General features: G+C 41.2%; 1 protein-coding gene across 3 annotated transcripts in view; it reads left to right on the top strand.

Annotated features, from left to right (window-relative positions):
* LOC112222271 (solute carrier family 12 member 5) overlaps positions 1 to 19,531 on the top strand; it is a 120,017-nt gene that overhangs the window by 95,415 nt on the left and 5,071 nt on the right. The window contains exons 19-26 of one of the 3 annotated variants that reach the window (XM_042304044.1): positions 2 to 171; positions 260 to 391; positions 517 to 624; positions 1,342 to 1,464; positions 2,512 to 2,705; positions 3,306 to 3,320; positions 3,418 to 3,551; positions 3,745 to 4,033. In XM_042304044.1, the coding sequence (XP_042159978.1) occupies positions 2 to 171; positions 260 to 391; positions 517 to 624; positions 1,342 to 1,464; positions 2,512 to 2,705; positions 3,306 to 3,320; positions 3,418 to 3,551; positions 3,745 to 3,836 (968 nt within the window). In that variant the 3' untranslated portion in view covers positions 3,837 to 4,033. Of the gene's footprint in view, position 1; positions 172 to 259; positions 392 to 516; positions 625 to 1,341; positions 1,465 to 2,511; positions 2,706 to 3,305; positions 3,321 to 3,417; positions 3,552 to 3,744; positions 4,034 to 19,531 lie in introns of those variants that run through there. The other 2 variants (XM_042304045.1, XM_042304046.1) reach the window with 2 other exon arrangements.

Below are 19,531 nucleotides of genomic sequence, written 5' to 3' on the forward strand. Positions count from 1 at the left end.
GAGGTGGTTAGGGAGACGACTGCAGCAAGCATGGCTCTGCTGGTCCCTAAAAACATTGCTGCCTACCCGTCGAACGGAGAACGCTTCACTGAAGGCCACATTGACGTGTGGTGGATCGTCCATGATGGAGGCATGCTGATGCTGCTGCCCTTCCTTCTCCGCCAGCACAAGGTGGGATCCCATTTTGGGGATTTGGAGAGAACATGTTTTTCAGTGTTTGTTATTCAGCAATCAGCCATAGACTTTCTTGTGTTGACAGGTTTGGAGGAAGTGTAAGATGCGCATCTTCACCGTGGCCCAAATGGACGACAACAGCATCCAGATGAAGAAAGACCTGATCACCTTCCTGTATCACCTGCGTATCGATGCCGAGGTCGAGGTGGTGGAAATGGTGAGAGACAAAACCATGTTATATGTTTTTAACATATGCTCCGTAAGGTGATGTATTGGTGAGAGCAATGGCAGTTCAGTCAAATAATGTGCATTGATACAATATGTTTTAACACACATTTTTAGCATGACAGTGACATCTCAGCCTATACATATGAGAAGACCCTGGTGATGGAGCAGCGCTCCCAGATCCTCAAACAGATGCACCTCACCAAAAATGAGATGGAGAGAGAAGTAAGCCCTGACACCTCCCTCCTCTAATGTATAACTCATACATAGGGAACTGACTAGGATTTAATATTACCAGTGTGGTTGTTAGCAATCACCAAACAAAGCCACAGTGGCCAAAAGAAAGCTCCTATGGTTTATCTAACCCCTTTTAGTACCACTTGTGTTGAATAAAACAATGACCTTATAGATTATCTGAAGGTTTTTTAGTTCACCTCTACCTTGTTATTTGTATTCAGCCAGCCATCATCACTCACTGATTTTGAAATGCAGGCAACAGGGCAAGGCAGCAGGGAAATGATTATAATTACTGAGCTAGGTTTAAAATGCAATCTCTGTGTCTGCACTTGCCTGGATTGATCTATCTCATTAATCAAGAAAGCAGACTGAACAATATTAACATCAGATAAGATAAAGTGTGAGGACTTACAGAACAACCTGTGTGCTCTAACAATGACTATTCCACTTCAAAAACAAGCATTCATTCTATAATGTCATGCATGTAAAAATATAAAAAAATACAGAAAAACACATGCTACAGAACATAAGCATCAAATCTGGCTTTGCGTTGAGCTATCCACCCCTCCAGTTATAATCTGTCAAGTATTGACACATTGCTTCTCTGTGATTTGTTGTACCAGTAACTTACATATCACAACTTGAAGTCTCATGTTTGAACTCTTTGTCTTTCTTTAAAACCTCTTGCTGCTTTGATTTCCACAGATCCAGAGCATCACGGATTCATCCCGTGGTTCTATCCGCCGTAAGAACCCGTCTAACTTGCAGTCTCTGCAGAGCAGTGAGGAGCCGGCAGGAGTCAGCGTGGAGGAGAAACCAGAGGAGGAGGTACAGAAGTGTCCTCATACCTAACTCTCTGATCAACCTTTGTACTATGTGTAAAGGATGCCACACTGCTTGCTTAACAAGCACCGATTCTTCCTGATTTGGCTCACACCGAGGCTCCAACCAAGGACCTGTGCCTTGCTAGCGCACGTGACCGCCCTCCTAAAGCATCTTACCAGTCAGCGTCACGTGAAAAGCTAGCTATTCTCTGGCATAAGTGGGGACACTACAGGCTGAGGAGTAAGTTTCACACATTCCCATGTGCTACATTCACCCCTAGAACTTACTCAACATTGATCCCAGTGTTGAGCTGAGCGCAACTGTAGATCCGAGTCACTAGGCACCACTGTAAAGGACATCACGCTGCTTGCTTAGCTAGTACCACATCCTACTGATTCAGCTCACACCGAGCCTCAAACCCAGGACCTGTGCCTTGCTTGCAGACGTGACCACCCCTCCTAAAGCGTCTTACCAGTCAGCACCACATGAAAAGCTAGCTATTCTCTGGCATAATTGGGGACACTTCAGGCTGAGGAGTAAGTTTCACACATCCCCATGTGCTACTCTATCTGTCCTTCATTCTGCTGTGTTTAAATGGTTCTATTTTTCACCATCTCTCTCATCCGCTGCATTTTTTTCTTTGTTCTGTCTATCCTCTGTCAACTCTAGGCCTACTGCCTTACCTCATCCTCTGTCAACTCTAGGCCTACTGCCTTACCTCATCCTCTGTCAACTCTAGGCCTACTGCCTTACCTCATCCTCTGTCAACTCTAGGCCTACTGCCTTACCTCATCCTCTGTCAAAATGCCAATTCTCTCACTTTGACATTGTTCTCTGGCGTGTAGCATTTTAAGGGGACCTTTTCCTCTACAGCAGAAAGAAGGGATATGACAGAACAGCATCTTACCTAGTTTCTTTGTTACTGTGCCCCAATTGTGCTTTCAACTCACCGCCCAGTGGTGGTCTGGTGTTTTTATTGCGTCACCCCAACTGACAGATCTCTTTCTTTCCTTCACCCTGTCACGTTGTTGTGTGGTGTCCCTCTCTTAGTCTGTGGCTGTCTCCCGCCCTAAACAGGTGCAGCTGATCCACAATAAGAACCCCACGTCCCCCACCACGCCCGCAGGGAGCGCTGCCACCCCCGGGTCGGAGGTGCAGATGACCTGGACAGACAAGGCTGAGACCCAGGCTGCAGCAGGCCACCCAGAGCAGGGCGGGGTCAAAGACATCTTCAACATGAAGCCGTGAGTCTGCTGTCACTTTCACTTTCAATCACGTGTCCGAAGGCTTGTGTGGACTACTCTCTTAGGGAAAAAAGGTGCTATCTAGAACCTTTAAAGGTTCTTCGGCTGTCCCCATAGGAGAGCCCTTTGAATAACCACTTTTGGTTTCAGATAGAACCCTTTTGGTTCCATGTAGAACCATCTCTTTCAACAGAGGGTTGTACATGGAACCCAAAAGTGTTCTACCTGGAACCAAAAAGGGTTCTATCTGGAACCGAGGGTTCTCCTTTGGGGACAGCCGAAGAATGCTTTTGGAACCCTTTTTTCTGGGAGTGTATTCCTAAACCGTGTTAAATGTGGAAGACACATTTCAGTTGAATGCATTCAGTTGTACAGCTGACTAGGTATCCCCCTTTCCCTTTAAAGTAAATAGAAAATAAGGTCAAAGTATTTATAGGTTGTTACTGTTGGGGGGGGGGCAGTTGTTTATAAGCTAGTTTCAGAAGTAATACCACAAAGGTTTGAAAGGCTTTGAGTGTCATCCGCACAACACAACTTCTCAATGTAAGTTCAGTGTTGTAAAGATCTCTGCATTGTCATTCTCTTCTTAACATGCTGCAGGGAGTGGGAGAGCCTGTAAGTATTATATTAGCATGATGTTTAAATGTTTTCCAGGCATGTTGTGAAATAGCAGTAATGATGCAACATGCATTCTGTAACCTACTCCCGTCAGGAACCAGTCCAACGTGAGGCGCATGCACACAGCGCTGAGGCTCAATGAGGTCATCATGAAGAAGTCCAAGGAGGCCAAGCTAGTGCTGCTCAACATGCCTGGACCACCCAAGAACCGCATGGGAGAGGAAAACTGTATCCTATCATATCTTTGTCATAGATATGTTATATTATAGACTTCTGTGTTTTATAATACTATAACAATACGTAGCTTCTACTGTCATAAATGTAAGTGAAACCAAGGGGCTCAACAGGATAGCTAACATGAATAGGCTACAAAAGCCAGATGTGAAAACTTGCTTATTTCTTAACTCTAATCCTTTCTCAGATATGGAGTTCCTGGAAGTCCTCACCGAGGGTCTCAACCGGGTCCTCCTAGTACGTGGTGGTGGACGCGAGGTCATCACCATCTACTCCTGAGAGACCTCAAATCAAATCCACACCCCTTCACCTTGCATCTTAATGGTTTATGGCCCCTGCTTCCACTCCCCCTGCATCTTTACTTCAGTCACATCCCTCACATCCCACCTACACCCCTCCCCACACACACACATACCCACATACACATAAACCCGTCCCAAAACATATCAGCTCAGTTTGCACTACGTAGTTAGTACCCCCCAAAAGGCACCAGCTCAATTCTCCTTTACTCTCAATCACCTCTACCAGCATAATGTCTGCTCATCTCATCATCTAGAAAGCTGTGGTATCAAACCTGTTTAGGTTCTTCAATGGATATCAGATCACTAGATGTCAAATGGCACATGAGTTTCTTCTTATACAGAGGAGTGGACATATTCAAAAGACAAATTATTCCCCAAACTAGAGGTCAGATGTTTTTGTTGTTTGTCCTTGTGTTTTATTTTATTTTATCTGTCTGTCAGTCTTGTTGCTTTTCTTATTTTTGTAGGGTTGTGGGTTACTTGCAAGAGAAGGATTTTTAAATGTATGCATTCATTTATTTAGAGAATACAGTTAATATGTTTTTTTGTTGTGCATTTGGTTGTTTTATGTTATGTACGATATGATGTGTTGAAATCATTGAGGGAAGAGGGTGGGTCGAGAATTCATCAGTCATCAGCAACATGTCTTCCTATGGGTTGTATCCTTGAGGACACCTGAGCAGCAGTGAAGTATATTACAGTGGGAAGGAAGGAGAGAGGAATAGCGTTCATACCAGTCATTTCACAGGCGGTATTTGAAATGTACTTAATGAATTGAATACATTTCATTTGTCATTGAATTGACTCAATTATGATGGAGTTGGTGTTGATCACAACCCTGGCTTTTTATACTGTGATACTGTGAAGAAAACAGTACAATGAGATATTTGAAGTTGCTAAGAGACACATCATGACCTCAACCTTTGACCCCCCCCAAAAAAGCTGATAACTGTAAATAGTGTCCTTTGTCCAATCATTTAATATATATTACTACTAGCTATACCTAGAGAGTGCTGACAAGACTTTTAGGTGGCATAAACTATTGTTATACCAGTGATAGGACTGTAAGAAGAAACCGTGAAAAATGTATTGATATAAAGTAGATAATAATTGCAAGAAACTACTGTGTTATAATCTAAAACAAAATTATATTTGTTTAATACTATCATACCAAATGGCAAACATTTCAATATTTTACCATGTAGTAGTTTACATTAGAACATGTGAATTGCTAATTTAGAGACACTCAAACTATGTTTGTGATATATTTTTAGTAAATACATCTGTTTTTCTTCATCATGATTTGGTTTACACTAATTCCAGTCTAGAAATGTGAATTCTATAATTCTTGCCAAATACAAACATACAAATTGTGCCATATGAAAATAAATAACTTTTTGATACAAACCTCTTTGTAGTACCAAGGCAAAACTGTGTATTGAATTGACTATGTGTAAGGTGGAATTTAGCAGTGAAATTACAACTGGTTTGAATGGATAGTTTTGAACCCAGCATTACTGCGAATCTTCACAACTTTGTACTAGAATGGGAAGAAACAAAATTTATTTTCAATGTGGCACAGCTATTTATTTGCTAAATATAATATTACTGTCAATTCCTAAGTTCTGCATATTTACAAGGTCATGTCTAAAGCATCAACCCTGAACTAATACATGAATCATATTAATTATTTTTGTAAACAAATATTATATGGAAATAGATACATATGTGTACATACAGACCTCATATTTGCAAGTATTTCACATATTAGTTTCTGTGCAGTGGAGGGCACTGTTTACCATGTGGTAGAAACATATATAAAGTCTTATCTATATAAATAACTCAATTATTTTTTGTATTATATTGTTTTCAAAAGAAAATGATTGAATTTTATTTATTGAATAGTTTATGTAAAAAGTGGATATTTTGTGTGTGATGTGCACTGTATTTATGTGAAGGATATTGTTTATCTAACATATTATGACATTATAGAGGTTCTAACATTTCAAAAGCTGCTATACTGATCCATGTGTAAATATTGAACCAAAAACATATGGGGGAGTAGAAAGGGCATACAGGGTTGGGGTGACTTGAATAGCAAGGCAGCTAGTCAGTGGTTTTCAACACTGTCCTTGAGGTTCAACAGTCAGCTGCGTTTTGCTCCAACAAATCACATAGTCAATGGAGTTGTTAACTATTGATGTTGACATGACGCTGTTTTTGTGAGAAAAAAAGATATATACAAAAGGATTCACAGCTGACATTAGTCAACCAACATCTCTACTGAGCATTATTTAGTTGGAGCAAATGCAGCCTACTTGAGGACCAACATTGACGAATATTACTCAATATTAAGTTTAGATTGAAGACCTGAAACAATCATTTGAACTAGATATCTAAGGGCAGTTCTGAGGGCAGATCAAAAATATATCGAGTTTATTTGAGATATAAAATATTCAGGTGTTTCCCAAATAGATTTTAAAATATGCTGAAGTCAATGAGGGGACTGACCTTTTTAGGTGTTTGACTGGTCCCTTGGATCCCAGTAAGACACGCCAGTAAGTTTTGTTGACAGCTCTTAGCTGGGGAAGAGGTGATTAGGTCTGGGGTCTTTTCTAGAAGTTAGTGGGAAATAGTTATCCTCACTCAGCACACTAAGTGTCACACAAATACTACCTACAATCAAAATAATATAATCTTGGAAATATTTAGCTATACAGTATATATAACTATTTAAATAAAATCTCAAATACTATAATGTATATACAGTAACTCAAAATATTAATATGATATGACTTGTCTGAAAGACGGTTGAAAATAATGTGTTATATCCCTGTTTGCATGGTGTTTGTAACAGTAGTTTCATATGGTCTTCTTACGTTTTATTCTCGCTGAAATCTTATTTGAATTGAGTAATGCATAAAGTGATTTGTCCAAAGTGTATCTTTTGAACTCAAAATAGGTCATTGTTTAGTCTCGGAAAACCCAGACACAGCTGGAACATTGTTTACATTGTGGGAGGCAACCCGCCTGGCTAGGGAGACTAGTAATTGATTCAATATGTTTGGCCTCAGTCATCAATTAACTACAGAAAACTTTAAAAGATATGGTGATTTGGAATATGAATTTGTGTGTCAACTGGGTATCTATGCATTTCAAATCTACTGTAAAACTAAAACATAAGGCATTTCTTGAACATATATTTTGTCAGAATACGTGCAAAGTTCAGCTGTGTCCATCGCCATATCAACAGTTTGACATGGGTAAAAGATGTTATCTGGGCTTGGGAGTACACTGCTGAGCCTATTGTTGTTGCATGAAGCTGAAGTTTCAAATGCTGCAATCTTCGGAATCAAGTAGATTCATAGCTTTTTTGTGTGTGGAGTTATTGGGTACATGAGATGACAAGTGTTGGAGCCATCGAACTATAGAACTAGAATATCTATGTTTTGAAAATGGCTGTGTGTTGGCACATGGATGTCCGTTGTGCAGATCATCTGTATGTTTGGCTACAGTGTGGTTCTTAGATATGTGGTTTCTATAGACACATAAAATCCTCCCTTATAACCAACCAACCTACTGATTCACCAGCAGTGTGACTGTGGTAGTTATTAATATTACAACAAAACCAGGGCTTCCACCTTTGGCAGAGGTCAGAGAGACCTTTACAGTATGGTATTATATTCACATGTTTGATGACTCCATCTCTAGAAGGGGGAAGGATGTCAGTGACAGAATTGTTGTAGTAAAACTACCATCCTTCAGGTGTTTCCCAAGTATCATGTCCCAAATATCAGGGCTGTCAGAGTTAACTTGAGTTAACTTTTTGTAATTTTAGTGTACTACTTAATTGCATTGTCTGGAAATGTTCAAAATACCTTATATATCTAAAAACAACAATGTGATGTCAAAACAAGTTGACATTGACGATAAAGAAAATGTGCTTTAACAATGTACCTAATTTTGCTTACCATTAGTTTGGACAAAATCAAGGTGTCAATATTATTGTAATGCTTTTTCTGTACAAAAGAAATCTGAAATTACTGCTCAATTTGAGTTAATTCTGAATTTGCGATTAATCACAGCAAATCCTGCAATTTAATTCGATGAAATGTTCTTAATTGTTTGACAGCCCTAGAAATATTCACTGAGTGTACAAAACATTAGAAACACCTTCGTATTATTGAGTTGCACCCCCTTTTGCCCTCAGAAAAGCCGACATTCTTCGAGGCATGGACTACAAGGTGTTGAAGCATTCTACAGGGATGCTGAACCAAGTTGAGTCCAATGCTGCCCACAGTTGTGTCAAGTTGGTTGGATGTCCTTGGGTGGTGAACCATTCTTGATACACATGGAAAACTGTTGAGCGTGAAAAAGCCAGCGTTGCAGGTCTTGACACACTGAAACCTGTGCCCCTGGCACCTAGTGTACCCTGTTCAAAGTCACAAAAATATTTTGTCTTGCCCATTCATCCTCTGAATGGCACACATACTCAATCCATGTCTCAATTGTCTCAAGGCTTAAAAATCTTTCTTTAACCTGTCTCCTCCCCTTCATCTACACTGATTGAAGTGTATTTAACAAGTGACATCAATAAGAGATCATAGCTTTCACCTGGTCAGTCTGTCATGGAAAGAGCAATGTTTTGTACACTCAGTGTACATTAGAAACCTTCTCTTGAGTAAAACAAGATGTCAGATAATCTAAATCTTTTAACAAACAGGGTGTGATAAGGGCTCTCAAATCCATGTATCCTTACCCTGTTACATTGGACCTTTACTTGCGCAGACTACATTGAAGTTATGAAAGTGTTCATCTGGAATGCACTTCTGTTTACAACCCTGTAAAAGAACCTGAATAAACTCAGCCAATTTGTTTAGACCATTGATTTATTCATTTAGAATCCAACATGTTATATTGCTGAGAGGCTATTTGTGTCAGTCCAAAGCAGGGACAGGCTTTTCACTGTGATAGTTCTAGCGCATATGTGCACAATTGTGATTGGTTTAATGCATGCACGTAATGTATACTGCAGTGTGTTTCTGCAATTTAATATTCAGCATTTTTATATTTATTTTTATTTATTTATTTTACAATTTAGGTAAAGCATTTGTGGCCACAAAAAGTACATCACAGTGGTAATATAACTGCAATGGTCTTACTGTGCACATTTGCTCAATAATTCTTGATACATGTTGATTTAGATTGAAAATGAATCATTATGTCATTATTTAACTGAAACACTGAGTTTGCCCCCAATACAATTATGTCAGCGGCTTCCAGTGTAATCAAAAGTCACAGGGGAAATACAACTCTAATCAATCATAACCCCTTTGAAGGGCTATTCAGTCCAAGGAAATCTAGACACATAATTCTATTCGTAGAACCTTCCTCTACATCTGTGTCTCAAATGACACCCTTTATTTGCAATGTTGGGCACTTTTGGACTTGGTCAAAATCTGTGCACTATATGGTGAATTTGAAGAAGAAAAAAACTGCCATTTTATGTACAAGCTCCAACTGCTGTATTGCACTTCCACCCATATTCTTCTAAAATACCAATTGTTTTTCATACAGACCTATTCTTGATTAAGCAAGGAACTGTTTTGCTGATTTAACTGAGGACAATGCAAAGTGTGAGGGGGATTTTGTAGCTTTTACTGAGAATGGACTACTGTGTGTTCTCTATTCTGGTTTCCTAAGACTTTAGAACCTAGTATATGCATGTAGATGTGCCGTTTTCATGACAGTAAAGTAAACCTCAACACATTGTATTAATGTTGAATAAGCCTCCTTTTTTTTAGAAGGTTGAATTGTTGTGCAACCCTCATGATTCCTTCATCATCTCAAGAAGTGTGAGCACTTAACGCAAGCAGGAGAAAAAAAACAAAAGCTGGTGTTTCTAAATCTTCACGTATGATACTGTATTTATACTGGGTCCATAAGAGCATTGTAATGCATTTTTAAATGTAGACCTTTATGTAGATCTATGAATAGCTATCTTGATTAGTAATTGTTTTGTGTTCACAATTTTATGTTCCCTCTCCTAGGAACAAGAGTGATGATGTAGAAAAAAATGTAGTGGCGTGTTCAGTTATGTCAGTGTCTGCAGAGTGTGTGTGTATGCATGTGTTTGTTTGAGAGAGGACATTGTATTTAACGAAAAGATGAAGAATAAAGATGGGACATCTGTAAATAAAACAGTAATTATCAAAGTAGAGCTTAGATGTTTAATTTGTGTGTCAATGCAAGTTTAATATTTTACAGATATAGAACTATGTATTCTCTATTGTGTTCAATAATGATATATAAACAGTTGTTTTACTGTGTTGTTTTACCATGTCAAAGGCGTATACATCAATGGCTAATGGTTTCCTCAAACCATTTTATAGAATTGTCTGCACAAAATGCAATAAACTGAAGTAATTTTATTACAACTTTGCTTGCAGGCGTATTCTTTGTTTATAGCCAAACTATTGAGGGTCTTACTAAAGAGTTCAAAGCATATTAAATGCTTAAAAACACTCATGAACTTCTTTGGTCCAGTGACATTTTCTAGACAGGGAAATACTTTGGGAGTGAAACAATACCTTTATATGTGAGGGGGGCAGGAGACCATTCCAGTCAGCTTGAGTCCTCACTACAGACCCGGGTTCGATTCCAGGCTGTGTTGCAGCCCGCTGCGACCGGGAGACACATGAGGCAATGCACAAGTGGCCCAGCATCGCCCGGGTTAGGGGAGGGTTTGGTTGGCTGGGATGACCTTGTCCCATTGTGTTCTAGCGACTCCTGTGGCGGGCCGGGCGCATGCACGCTAACACGGTCACCAGTTGTACGGTGTTTCCTCCGACACATTGGTGCGGCTGGCTTCCAGGTTAAGTGAGCAGTGTGTCAAGAAGCAGTGTGGCTTGGTAAGGTCATGTTTCGGAGGACGCATGGCTCTCGACCTTCGCCTCTCCAGAGTCCGTACCGGAGTTGCAGGGATGGGACAAAACTGCAACTACCAATTGGAAATCACGAAAAAGGGGGTAAAAAGCCATTTTTAAAAATATATGATAATAATACATTGTTAGAGGTAAAAATATGTATATAATACATTATAGATTAAATGTTTACCATAGAGCTGTTTGAAAAAATTGTGAAATACCATATGCAGGTTAGGCAGACACACCACAATGCACTATTTAAACTGACTGTTAAGACAAGTGTTCTTATCTCACCAAGCAAAGCTCAAAAGATTGTAGGCATATTTTTCTTATGGACAAAGTGCACCAGAAGACCTTGTTTTTCAAGTGACACTTGCGTCATCATATGTCTTACTCAGTCATACAATAGCTACAGTATGAGTCATAATACCCATAAAACCTAGCGATCAAACAGGGAAATGGTTCCAATCATTTTCCCACCATTCATTTTTCACATAGGGGATTTTAAAAGCACGTGTGGCGGGACGTTTTGATAACCGTGTAAATCTCTTGGACAAGGTGAATATTATCAATACAGTCGGCTGTATTTACCCCCCCTAAATTAAATACTAATTAGCTTTTAATGTGGCGATCATCAAGAACTACAAATGCCATGATGATCTGGATGAGACTGCCAAATCGAGGCAAAGGTAAAAAAATCTCTGGATTGATTATCTAAATGTAGTAATGAATAAATTGGCAATATTAATTTACATGTAAAATTCTGTGAACTGTCTTGTACAAGTTTAAAATTGACACAATACCTGTCAGCAAAGGTGTCTGCTAGAGACGACGTGCAGGAGCTTGCAGGGATTTGTAATTTTGCATGATGTCAACTTGTAACGGTTGTCGTTGGTGGAAGGAGGAGAGGACCAATGTGCAGCGTGGTACGTGTTCATGATCTTTTAATTACACTGAACACTAGAACAAAAAGAACAAAACAAAACAGTTCTGTCTGGTACAGAGACAGAAAACAACTACCCACAACTCAAGGGCGAAAACAGGCTGCCTAAGTATGGTTCTCAATCAGAGATAACGATCGACAGCTTCCTCTGATTGGGAACCATACCAGGCCAAACACATAGAAATACAAACATAGAATGCCCACCCCAACTCAAGCCCTGACCAACCTGAAAACAGAGACATAAAAAAAGGAACTAAAGTCAGGACGTGACAGTACCCCCCCCAAAGGTGCGGACTCCAGCCACAAAACCTAAACCCATAGGGGAGGGTCTGGGTGGGCATCTGTCCGCGGTGGCGGCTCTGGCATGGGACGTGGACCCCACTCCACCTTAGTCTGGGCCCACTTCTGTGGCGCCTTTGGAGCAGCGACCATCGCCGCTGACCACGGACTGGGGACCCTTTCAGGGGCCCCGAATAGACGGGCGGCTCTGGCAGCGCCGGGCTGGAGGGCGGCTCTGGCAGCGCCGGGCTGGAGGGAGGCTCTGGCAGCGCCGGGCTGGAGGGAGGCTCTGGCAGCGCCGGGCTGGAGGGAGGCTCTGGCAGCGACGGGCTGGAGGGAGGCTCTGGCAGCGACGGGCTGGAGGGAGACTCTGGCAGGGCCGGGCTGGAGGGACACACAGGAGACTTGGTTCTTAGAACAGGCACAGTACTCACCAGGCTGGAGAGATCTACTGGAGGCCTGGTCCTTGGAAGAGGCACAGGATAGACCGGTCCATGGAGGCGCACTGGAGGTCTCAAACTAAGGGCCTGAACAACCCGTCCTGGCTGGATGTTGATTTTAGCCCAGCACTTGCGGGGTGCAGGCACAGGACGCACTGGGCTGTGCAGACACACGGGAGACACCGTGCGTAGGGCTGGTGCCATATAACACGGACCAAGGAGAACCACTGGAGACCAGATGCGCTGAGCCGGCTTCATCCCTCCTGGCTCGATGCCCACTCTAGCCCGGCCGATACGAGGAGTTGCGATGTAGCGCACCGGGCTATTTATGCGCACTGGGGACACCGTGCGCTTCACCGCATAACACGGTGCCTGCCCGGTCACTCTCTCTCCATGGTAAACACCGCAAGTTGGCTCAGGTCTCCTACCTGACTTTGCCAATCTCACCGTGTGCCCCCCACCCAATACATTTTTGGCGCTGCCTCTCGGGCTTCCTTGCCAGCCGTGTTCCCTCGTACCGCTGGTTCACCTCTCCTGCTGCCTCCACTCTCCTGGCTGCCTCCACCTGTTCCCATGGGAGGCGATCCCTTCCAGCCAGGATCTCCTCCCATGTGTAGAATCCCTTCCCGTCCAGAATGTCCTCTCATGTCCATTCCTCCTTACCACGCTGCTTGGTCCTTTTGTGGTGGGTAGTTCTGTAACGGTTGTCGTTGGTGGAAGAAGGAGAGGACCAAGGTGCAGCGTGGTACGTGTTCATGATATTTTAATTACACTGAACACTAGAACAAAACGGAACAAACAAAACAGTTCTGTCTGGTACAGAGACAGAAAACAACTACACACAACTCAAGGGCGAAAACAGGCTGCCTAAGTATGGTTCTCAATCAGAGACAACGATTGACAGCTGCCTCTGATTGGGAACCATACCAGGCCAAACACATAGAAATACAAACATAGAACAAAACATAGAATGCCCACCCCAACTCACGCCCTGACCAACCTAAAATAGAGACATAAAAAAGGAACTAAGGTCAGGATGTGACACTACTTTTATGCCAATTATAATTTTTCGAATCTGAGAGGAAATAGAGCCTATATTGATAAAAGTCACATTGTCTGAGAGATATTTACATGGTTATCAAAACGTCATGCTAGTGTAGTCCTACACGAAACACAGCCCTTATTTTAAGTGTTTCTAAAAAATGTATGGTGAAAAAAAGAATTGGAACAGTTCCCCGTTTGATCAATAGGTTTTATGGGTATTATGATACGTCCACTGTGGGGCACTATAGCATACAAATTGGATGACAATTTATCATATATCTTGGAGGATGTATAGTATTATACATCTTTCTCTGAGAACAGGTTGCTTGTTGCGCTGTAACAACAAAGGAGAATTACGGGGAGAATTAACATTGGCGGTTAGGGAAACTAACGACAAAGGTTAGGATAATTTTACGTAACTGGTTAGGAGAACTAAAACAATGGTTGTAATAAAAATTGTGTGTATTTACAAAGGAGGTTAGATGTATTGGGTTAAGTTTAGAATAAAAGTTAGCTAAAATTCTACAGTTATGCCGACATGACTCAAACACACAACCTTTGGATTGCTAGACAGTCACGGATCACACCCATCCATCCTCCTAGACCAACCTCCCTACTTTCATTACTGTCTAAATCTTGGAGGTGCTCAGAAATACATAAATGTTTCGTATGGCTCTGAAGCCAGACTGTTATTTATGGAAGTATTTTGATGTCTGGCAAAAAAATTATGCAGTTTATTTTATATTGATTTTTTACATGTATCAATACGTTTTAATAGCTTTGAATGTTTAAGTTATTTTCAAATGTTAATAGTATATTTGACAAATCCTTCATTTTTTTTGTGCAACTCATAAAGTAAATTAACTTAGTTCGTACTACATTAATTTCATCTTGCTTTTCAATTTAATGCATGGAAAAGATTGTGTAAGAACATTCAGGTAACCTTAGCGGAATTAGCTAATTATCAAGGTCAATGTTTTTATATCAAAAGTAACTAAATTACTTTTACTCCAAGTACTTAGACTGCTCGAGTGGCGCAGACACTACATCTCAGTGCTAGAGGCATTGCTACAGACACCTTGGTTCAAATCCAGGCTGTATCACAACCAGCTGTGATTGGGAGTCCCATAGGGCCGGTGTTCTCCGGTTTTGGCCGGTGTAGGCCGTCATTGTAAATAAGAATTTGTTCTTAACTGACTTGCCTGGTTGAATAAAGGAAAAATACACACATATTACTCAAGTGAAAGAAAATGTAATTATAGTAACTAAAGAAAAGGACTAGGGTGGACAGTATCTTAAGCTAGGTTAAGGAGTGATATTGCCACTAGGGTGCATCTGTAAGAACGGTTTCCAGTTCAGAGTAGTTATTAACTAGAAAAGGACACAGGAGCACATTGAGGGGTAGGATGGAGATATGGTATTGCTTGTAAGGCAGGTAGGTATGATAGGTAAGGTTCTGAAATCATGTTGTGGTTTTGGAGGACACTAAAGGGTAGATACAACACAGACATGATTAACCAGTGTCATAACTAATAACATAATATAAAGTAGCCTATACAATATCAATAACAAGCTAGTATAAACTAGGATATTGAACATGCAGTACTAGACATCCCTACTCCATTGAAGTTAACATTTTTAAGGGTAAAGTAAGAGTTAAGGTTAGATCATGGTTATCATGGTTATGGTTAGGGTAAGAGTAGGGGTTAAGGTTAGGGTTTATGGTAGGGGGAGTCCCAAGGATCCTGGATAGCACTGATCGTCAGATCACCCCCAAAAAAGGAAAAGAATAAAGGACTTGGGCCGCCCCATGCCACCACAAACACTGAACAACACTGAGGAAAGAACAGCCTGCCTTTATACAACGATTGTCTATTATATTGACAAAATAGTCAAGTGACAGCTCTAACAATGGAAATAGATGTCTTCGGGTCTCAAAGTTGGAAGGCAGGTGGGGAGGAGGTGAGGTGAGATCAGGTGGGAACATTCTAGCCAAGGAGAGGGCCGATATGAGTTTTAACAGGCCATAGAGATAGATAGAGGCCTCATCTTTGCATCTGTGCTATTATAGTATATGACACAGCATGGGCAGTGACATTGAGGCTATCTCAATTTTAAATGTTCCTTTTCATCATTGGCTAATTGCACCCAACTCATAGGAATCCCCACCCAATTGACTACTTTAAAATGATGAAAGACCTCAACGGCAATGTCCAAGCTAAAACGGGTTACATCGGTAAATCCTCGATCTATCGCTATGACAACAGGCACATATTTTTTTCCAAAGTAGCCGAAATACAACTTGCGTCCACTTACATCAGTGCATTCATAACAACTTAACCATTATAAATAAGCCTCATGTAGCAAACTGACGTTGCTTCCAGAGTCCGTTTGGAACTCACATTGCTTCCAGAGGTTTTGAACTCGGTAGTGAGTGTTGCAACCAAGGAAAGATGATTTTTACACGCTTCAGCGCTCAGCGCTCCCATTCTGTGAGCTTGTGTGGCCTACCACTTCATGGCTGAGCTGTTGTTGCTCCTAGATGTTTCCATTTCACAATAACAGCACATTCAATTGACTGGGGCAGCTCTAGCAGGGTGGAAATTTGATGAACTGACTTGATGGTAAGTGGCATCCTATAACGGTGCCACGTTGAAAGTCCCTGAGCTCTTCAATAAGGCCATTCTACTGCTAATGTGTGTCTATGGAGATTGTATGACTGTGTGCTAAATTGTATAAACCTGTCAGCAACAGGTGTGGCTGACATAGCCAAATCCACTAATGTTAAGGGTTGTCCACATACTTTTGTATATATAGTGTATTTCAATACTCTTTCCACCCATGTAATGTAAACAGAACAAAACGCAAAATGTAAAAATTTGGTCCAATGTTTCATGAGCTGAAATTAAAGATCCCAGAAATGTTCCATACACACAAAAAGCAGATTTTTCTCAAATGTTGTGCACACATTCTGTTTACATCCCTAATGGTGAGTATTTCTCCTTTGCCAAGATTATCCATCCACCTGACAGGTGTGGCATATCAAGAAGCTGATTAAACAGCATGATCATTACACAGATGCACATTGTGCTGGGGGCAATATAAGGCCACTCTAAAATGTGCTGTTTTTTCACACAACACAATGCCACAGATGTCTCAAAGTGTGCAATTGGCATGCTGACTGCAGGAATGTCCAACAGAGCTGTTGCCATAGAATTTAATTATCATTTCTCTACCATAACCCACATCATTTTAGAGAATTTGGTAGTAAGTGCAAGCGGCCTCACAACCGCAGACCACGTGTAACCACACCAGCCCAGGACCTCCACATCAGGCTTCTTCACCTGCGGGATCGTCTGAGACCAGCCACCCAGACAGCTGATGAAACTCTAGGTTTGCACAACCAAAGAATTTCTGCACAAACTGTCAGAAACCATCTCAGGGAAGCTCATCTGCGTGCTCTTTGTCCTCACCAGGGTCTTGAACTGACTGCAGTTTGGCGGTGCACCTTGTGCTGGGGACAATAAAAGGCCAATAAAATGTGCAATTTTGTCACAACACAATGCCACAGATGTCTCAAGTTTTGAGGGGGCATGCTATTGGCATGCTGACTGCAGGAAGGACCACCACAGCTGTTGCCAGATAATTGAATGTTAATTTCTCTACCATAAGCTGCTTCCAGCATTGTTTTAGAGAATTTGGCAGTATGTCCAACCGGCCTCAACCGCAGACCGCATGTATGGCATCGTGTGGACAAGCGATTTGATGACGTCAATGTTGTGAACAGAGTGCCCCATGGTGTCGGTGGGGTTATGGTATGGGCAGGCATAAGCTACAAACACAACTGAATTTTATCAATGACAATTTGAATTTGCAGAGATACCGTGAAGAGATCCTGAGGCCCATTGTCGTACCATTCATCCGCCACCATCATCTCATGTTTCAGCATGATCATGTACGGTGCCATGTCGCAAGGATCTGTACACAATTCCTGGAAGGTGAAAATGTCCCAGTTCTTCCATGGCCTGCATACTCACCACACGTGTCACCCATTGAGCATGTCTGGGATGCTCTGGATCGACGTGTACGACAGTGTGTTCCATTTCCCGCCAATATCCAGCAACTTCACACAGGCATTGAAGAGGAGTGGGACGAAATTCCACAGGCCACAATCAACTGCTTGAGCAACTCTATGCAAAGGAGATGTGTCGCGCTGCTTTTTTTTAAGGTATCTGTGACCAACAGATGCATATGTTTATTTCCAGTCATGTCAAATTCATAGATTAGGGCCTAGAGAATTCATTTAAATTGACTGATTTCCTTATATGAACTGTAACTGAGTAAAAGCTTTGAAGTTATTGCACATTGTGTTTATTTTTTTCAGTATACATGAATAATGCTAACCTCTCAGACTGATGAATTGAGGATTCAATCAATACTTTATTTTCCTGTTTACATTTAACCATTTCACACTGCCCCAGATTTAGCACTAGAAAAACAGTAATCAAAATGTATCACATTCTTTTAGCTATATTTTTGGGGGGGAATTTCCTTTAGCGGCCACGCACAGTAAGAATGCATGCACAGTCCTCAACCTTTTTTAACAAAGTGATTATGCCATGTTTTGATCATGATGGTGTTATGCTGTACTCTGTGGAAACACATCACACCCTGGCTGAGAGGGGCTGTGATGGCTAAACTCCTTTCAGTACCATAGATCCAACTACACAACCCAAGATTTACACCAAGAGCATAGGGAGTTCAGAATCATATTTATACCAGTTTACAAAGGTTCTTTACGTTTGGGATTCAGGGGAAGAACATAGGAAGGGCCAGTTCTCATAAATAAACTAGTTAGTGTTAGCTTTGCACAAAAATGGGAGGCCAGAACACAAAACAATTTTACAATCAAATCAAATAAAAACAAGTTTCTGTGCTGGTGGAGGGAAAGCATTACAACTACCTAAAACTCAGGGTATCAGCTATCGCATCATCTGTCACATCATGCTTCTCGTAACGAAACAGCTGCTTCCCTCCCAAACACAGCCACATCTCAAACCACCGAAACAAGGGTTAAAAACAGGCATGGAAAAACAGGGAGACAATCACAGTTCTCAATAAATCAATCAATTAGCAGGGACTCAATTAGGAGCGCATTGGCTGAAGCATGCACAGTACTCAAGGGTTTTCATCACACCTGTGACACACTCATTTACAATGATCATCCTGAAGTCAGGTGTATACCATCTGTGCTCATTATATAATTTTATTGAAGGTTGCGCTGTGTTGTAAAATTGCGAAACAGATTCTGACTGGGAGTAGTGTTGGGGAATAGTACCACAACATGTAATTCAACGAGTAATTCAACTACATTTTGCAGTAGCTTGTTGGCAGTTTAACTACATTCAAATGTTGATAGTGTTTTCAGTAGTTAATGACCGCTGGGCTAGCCGACACGCTCACATTCTGTCTGTCACATAGATCTCACTACACTGTTAATACTGTTTTGAAAAAACTGTTAAAAGTGATGTTCCTACGGTCATGTTTCTTAACTTTGTATTATGACATTTTAGATTTAGTTATAGTTTTTCACAAGGTAGTTTTGATATAGTGAACTGCTTTTTCAGAGTAACTTTAATTAAACAAACTATAATTATCTTCAGGGTAGCATTATGTAGCTCAACTTTTTCCAGTGTGAAGTAATTGGTAACTTGGTAAACTATATTTCAGAGTAGCTTTCCACACAATGCCTGGGAGATGGTTTATTGTAAAGGCCAAAGTACAAGTAGTAATGTTGCTCTACAAAGGGGGTGTAGTCTATGCACATCAGTCTTAGTAAAAACTCCAGCAATGTTCTAGGCCTTTCTTATCGAGGGTGAGATGATATAAAGGCAGAGAAAAGCAATTCTGGTCATTTGTCTGAAAAAGCTCTCAACATGAAAAAGCATTCCACCAGTCTGAGGGTGAGACTGCCTGTCCTGGTGCTGGTCCTGGAGGTTCTCCTCCTAGCTCTCTACACTGCCTTTGTAACCTATGACAA

This window comes from Oncorhynchus tshawytscha, linkage group LG22 (assembly GCF_018296145.1).
Source record: "Oncorhynchus tshawytscha isolate Ot180627B linkage group LG22, Otsh_v2.0, whole genome shotgun sequence".
NCBI classification, from domain to species: Eukaryota; Metazoa; Chordata; class Actinopteri; order Salmoniformes; family Salmonidae; genus Oncorhynchus; species Oncorhynchus tshawytscha.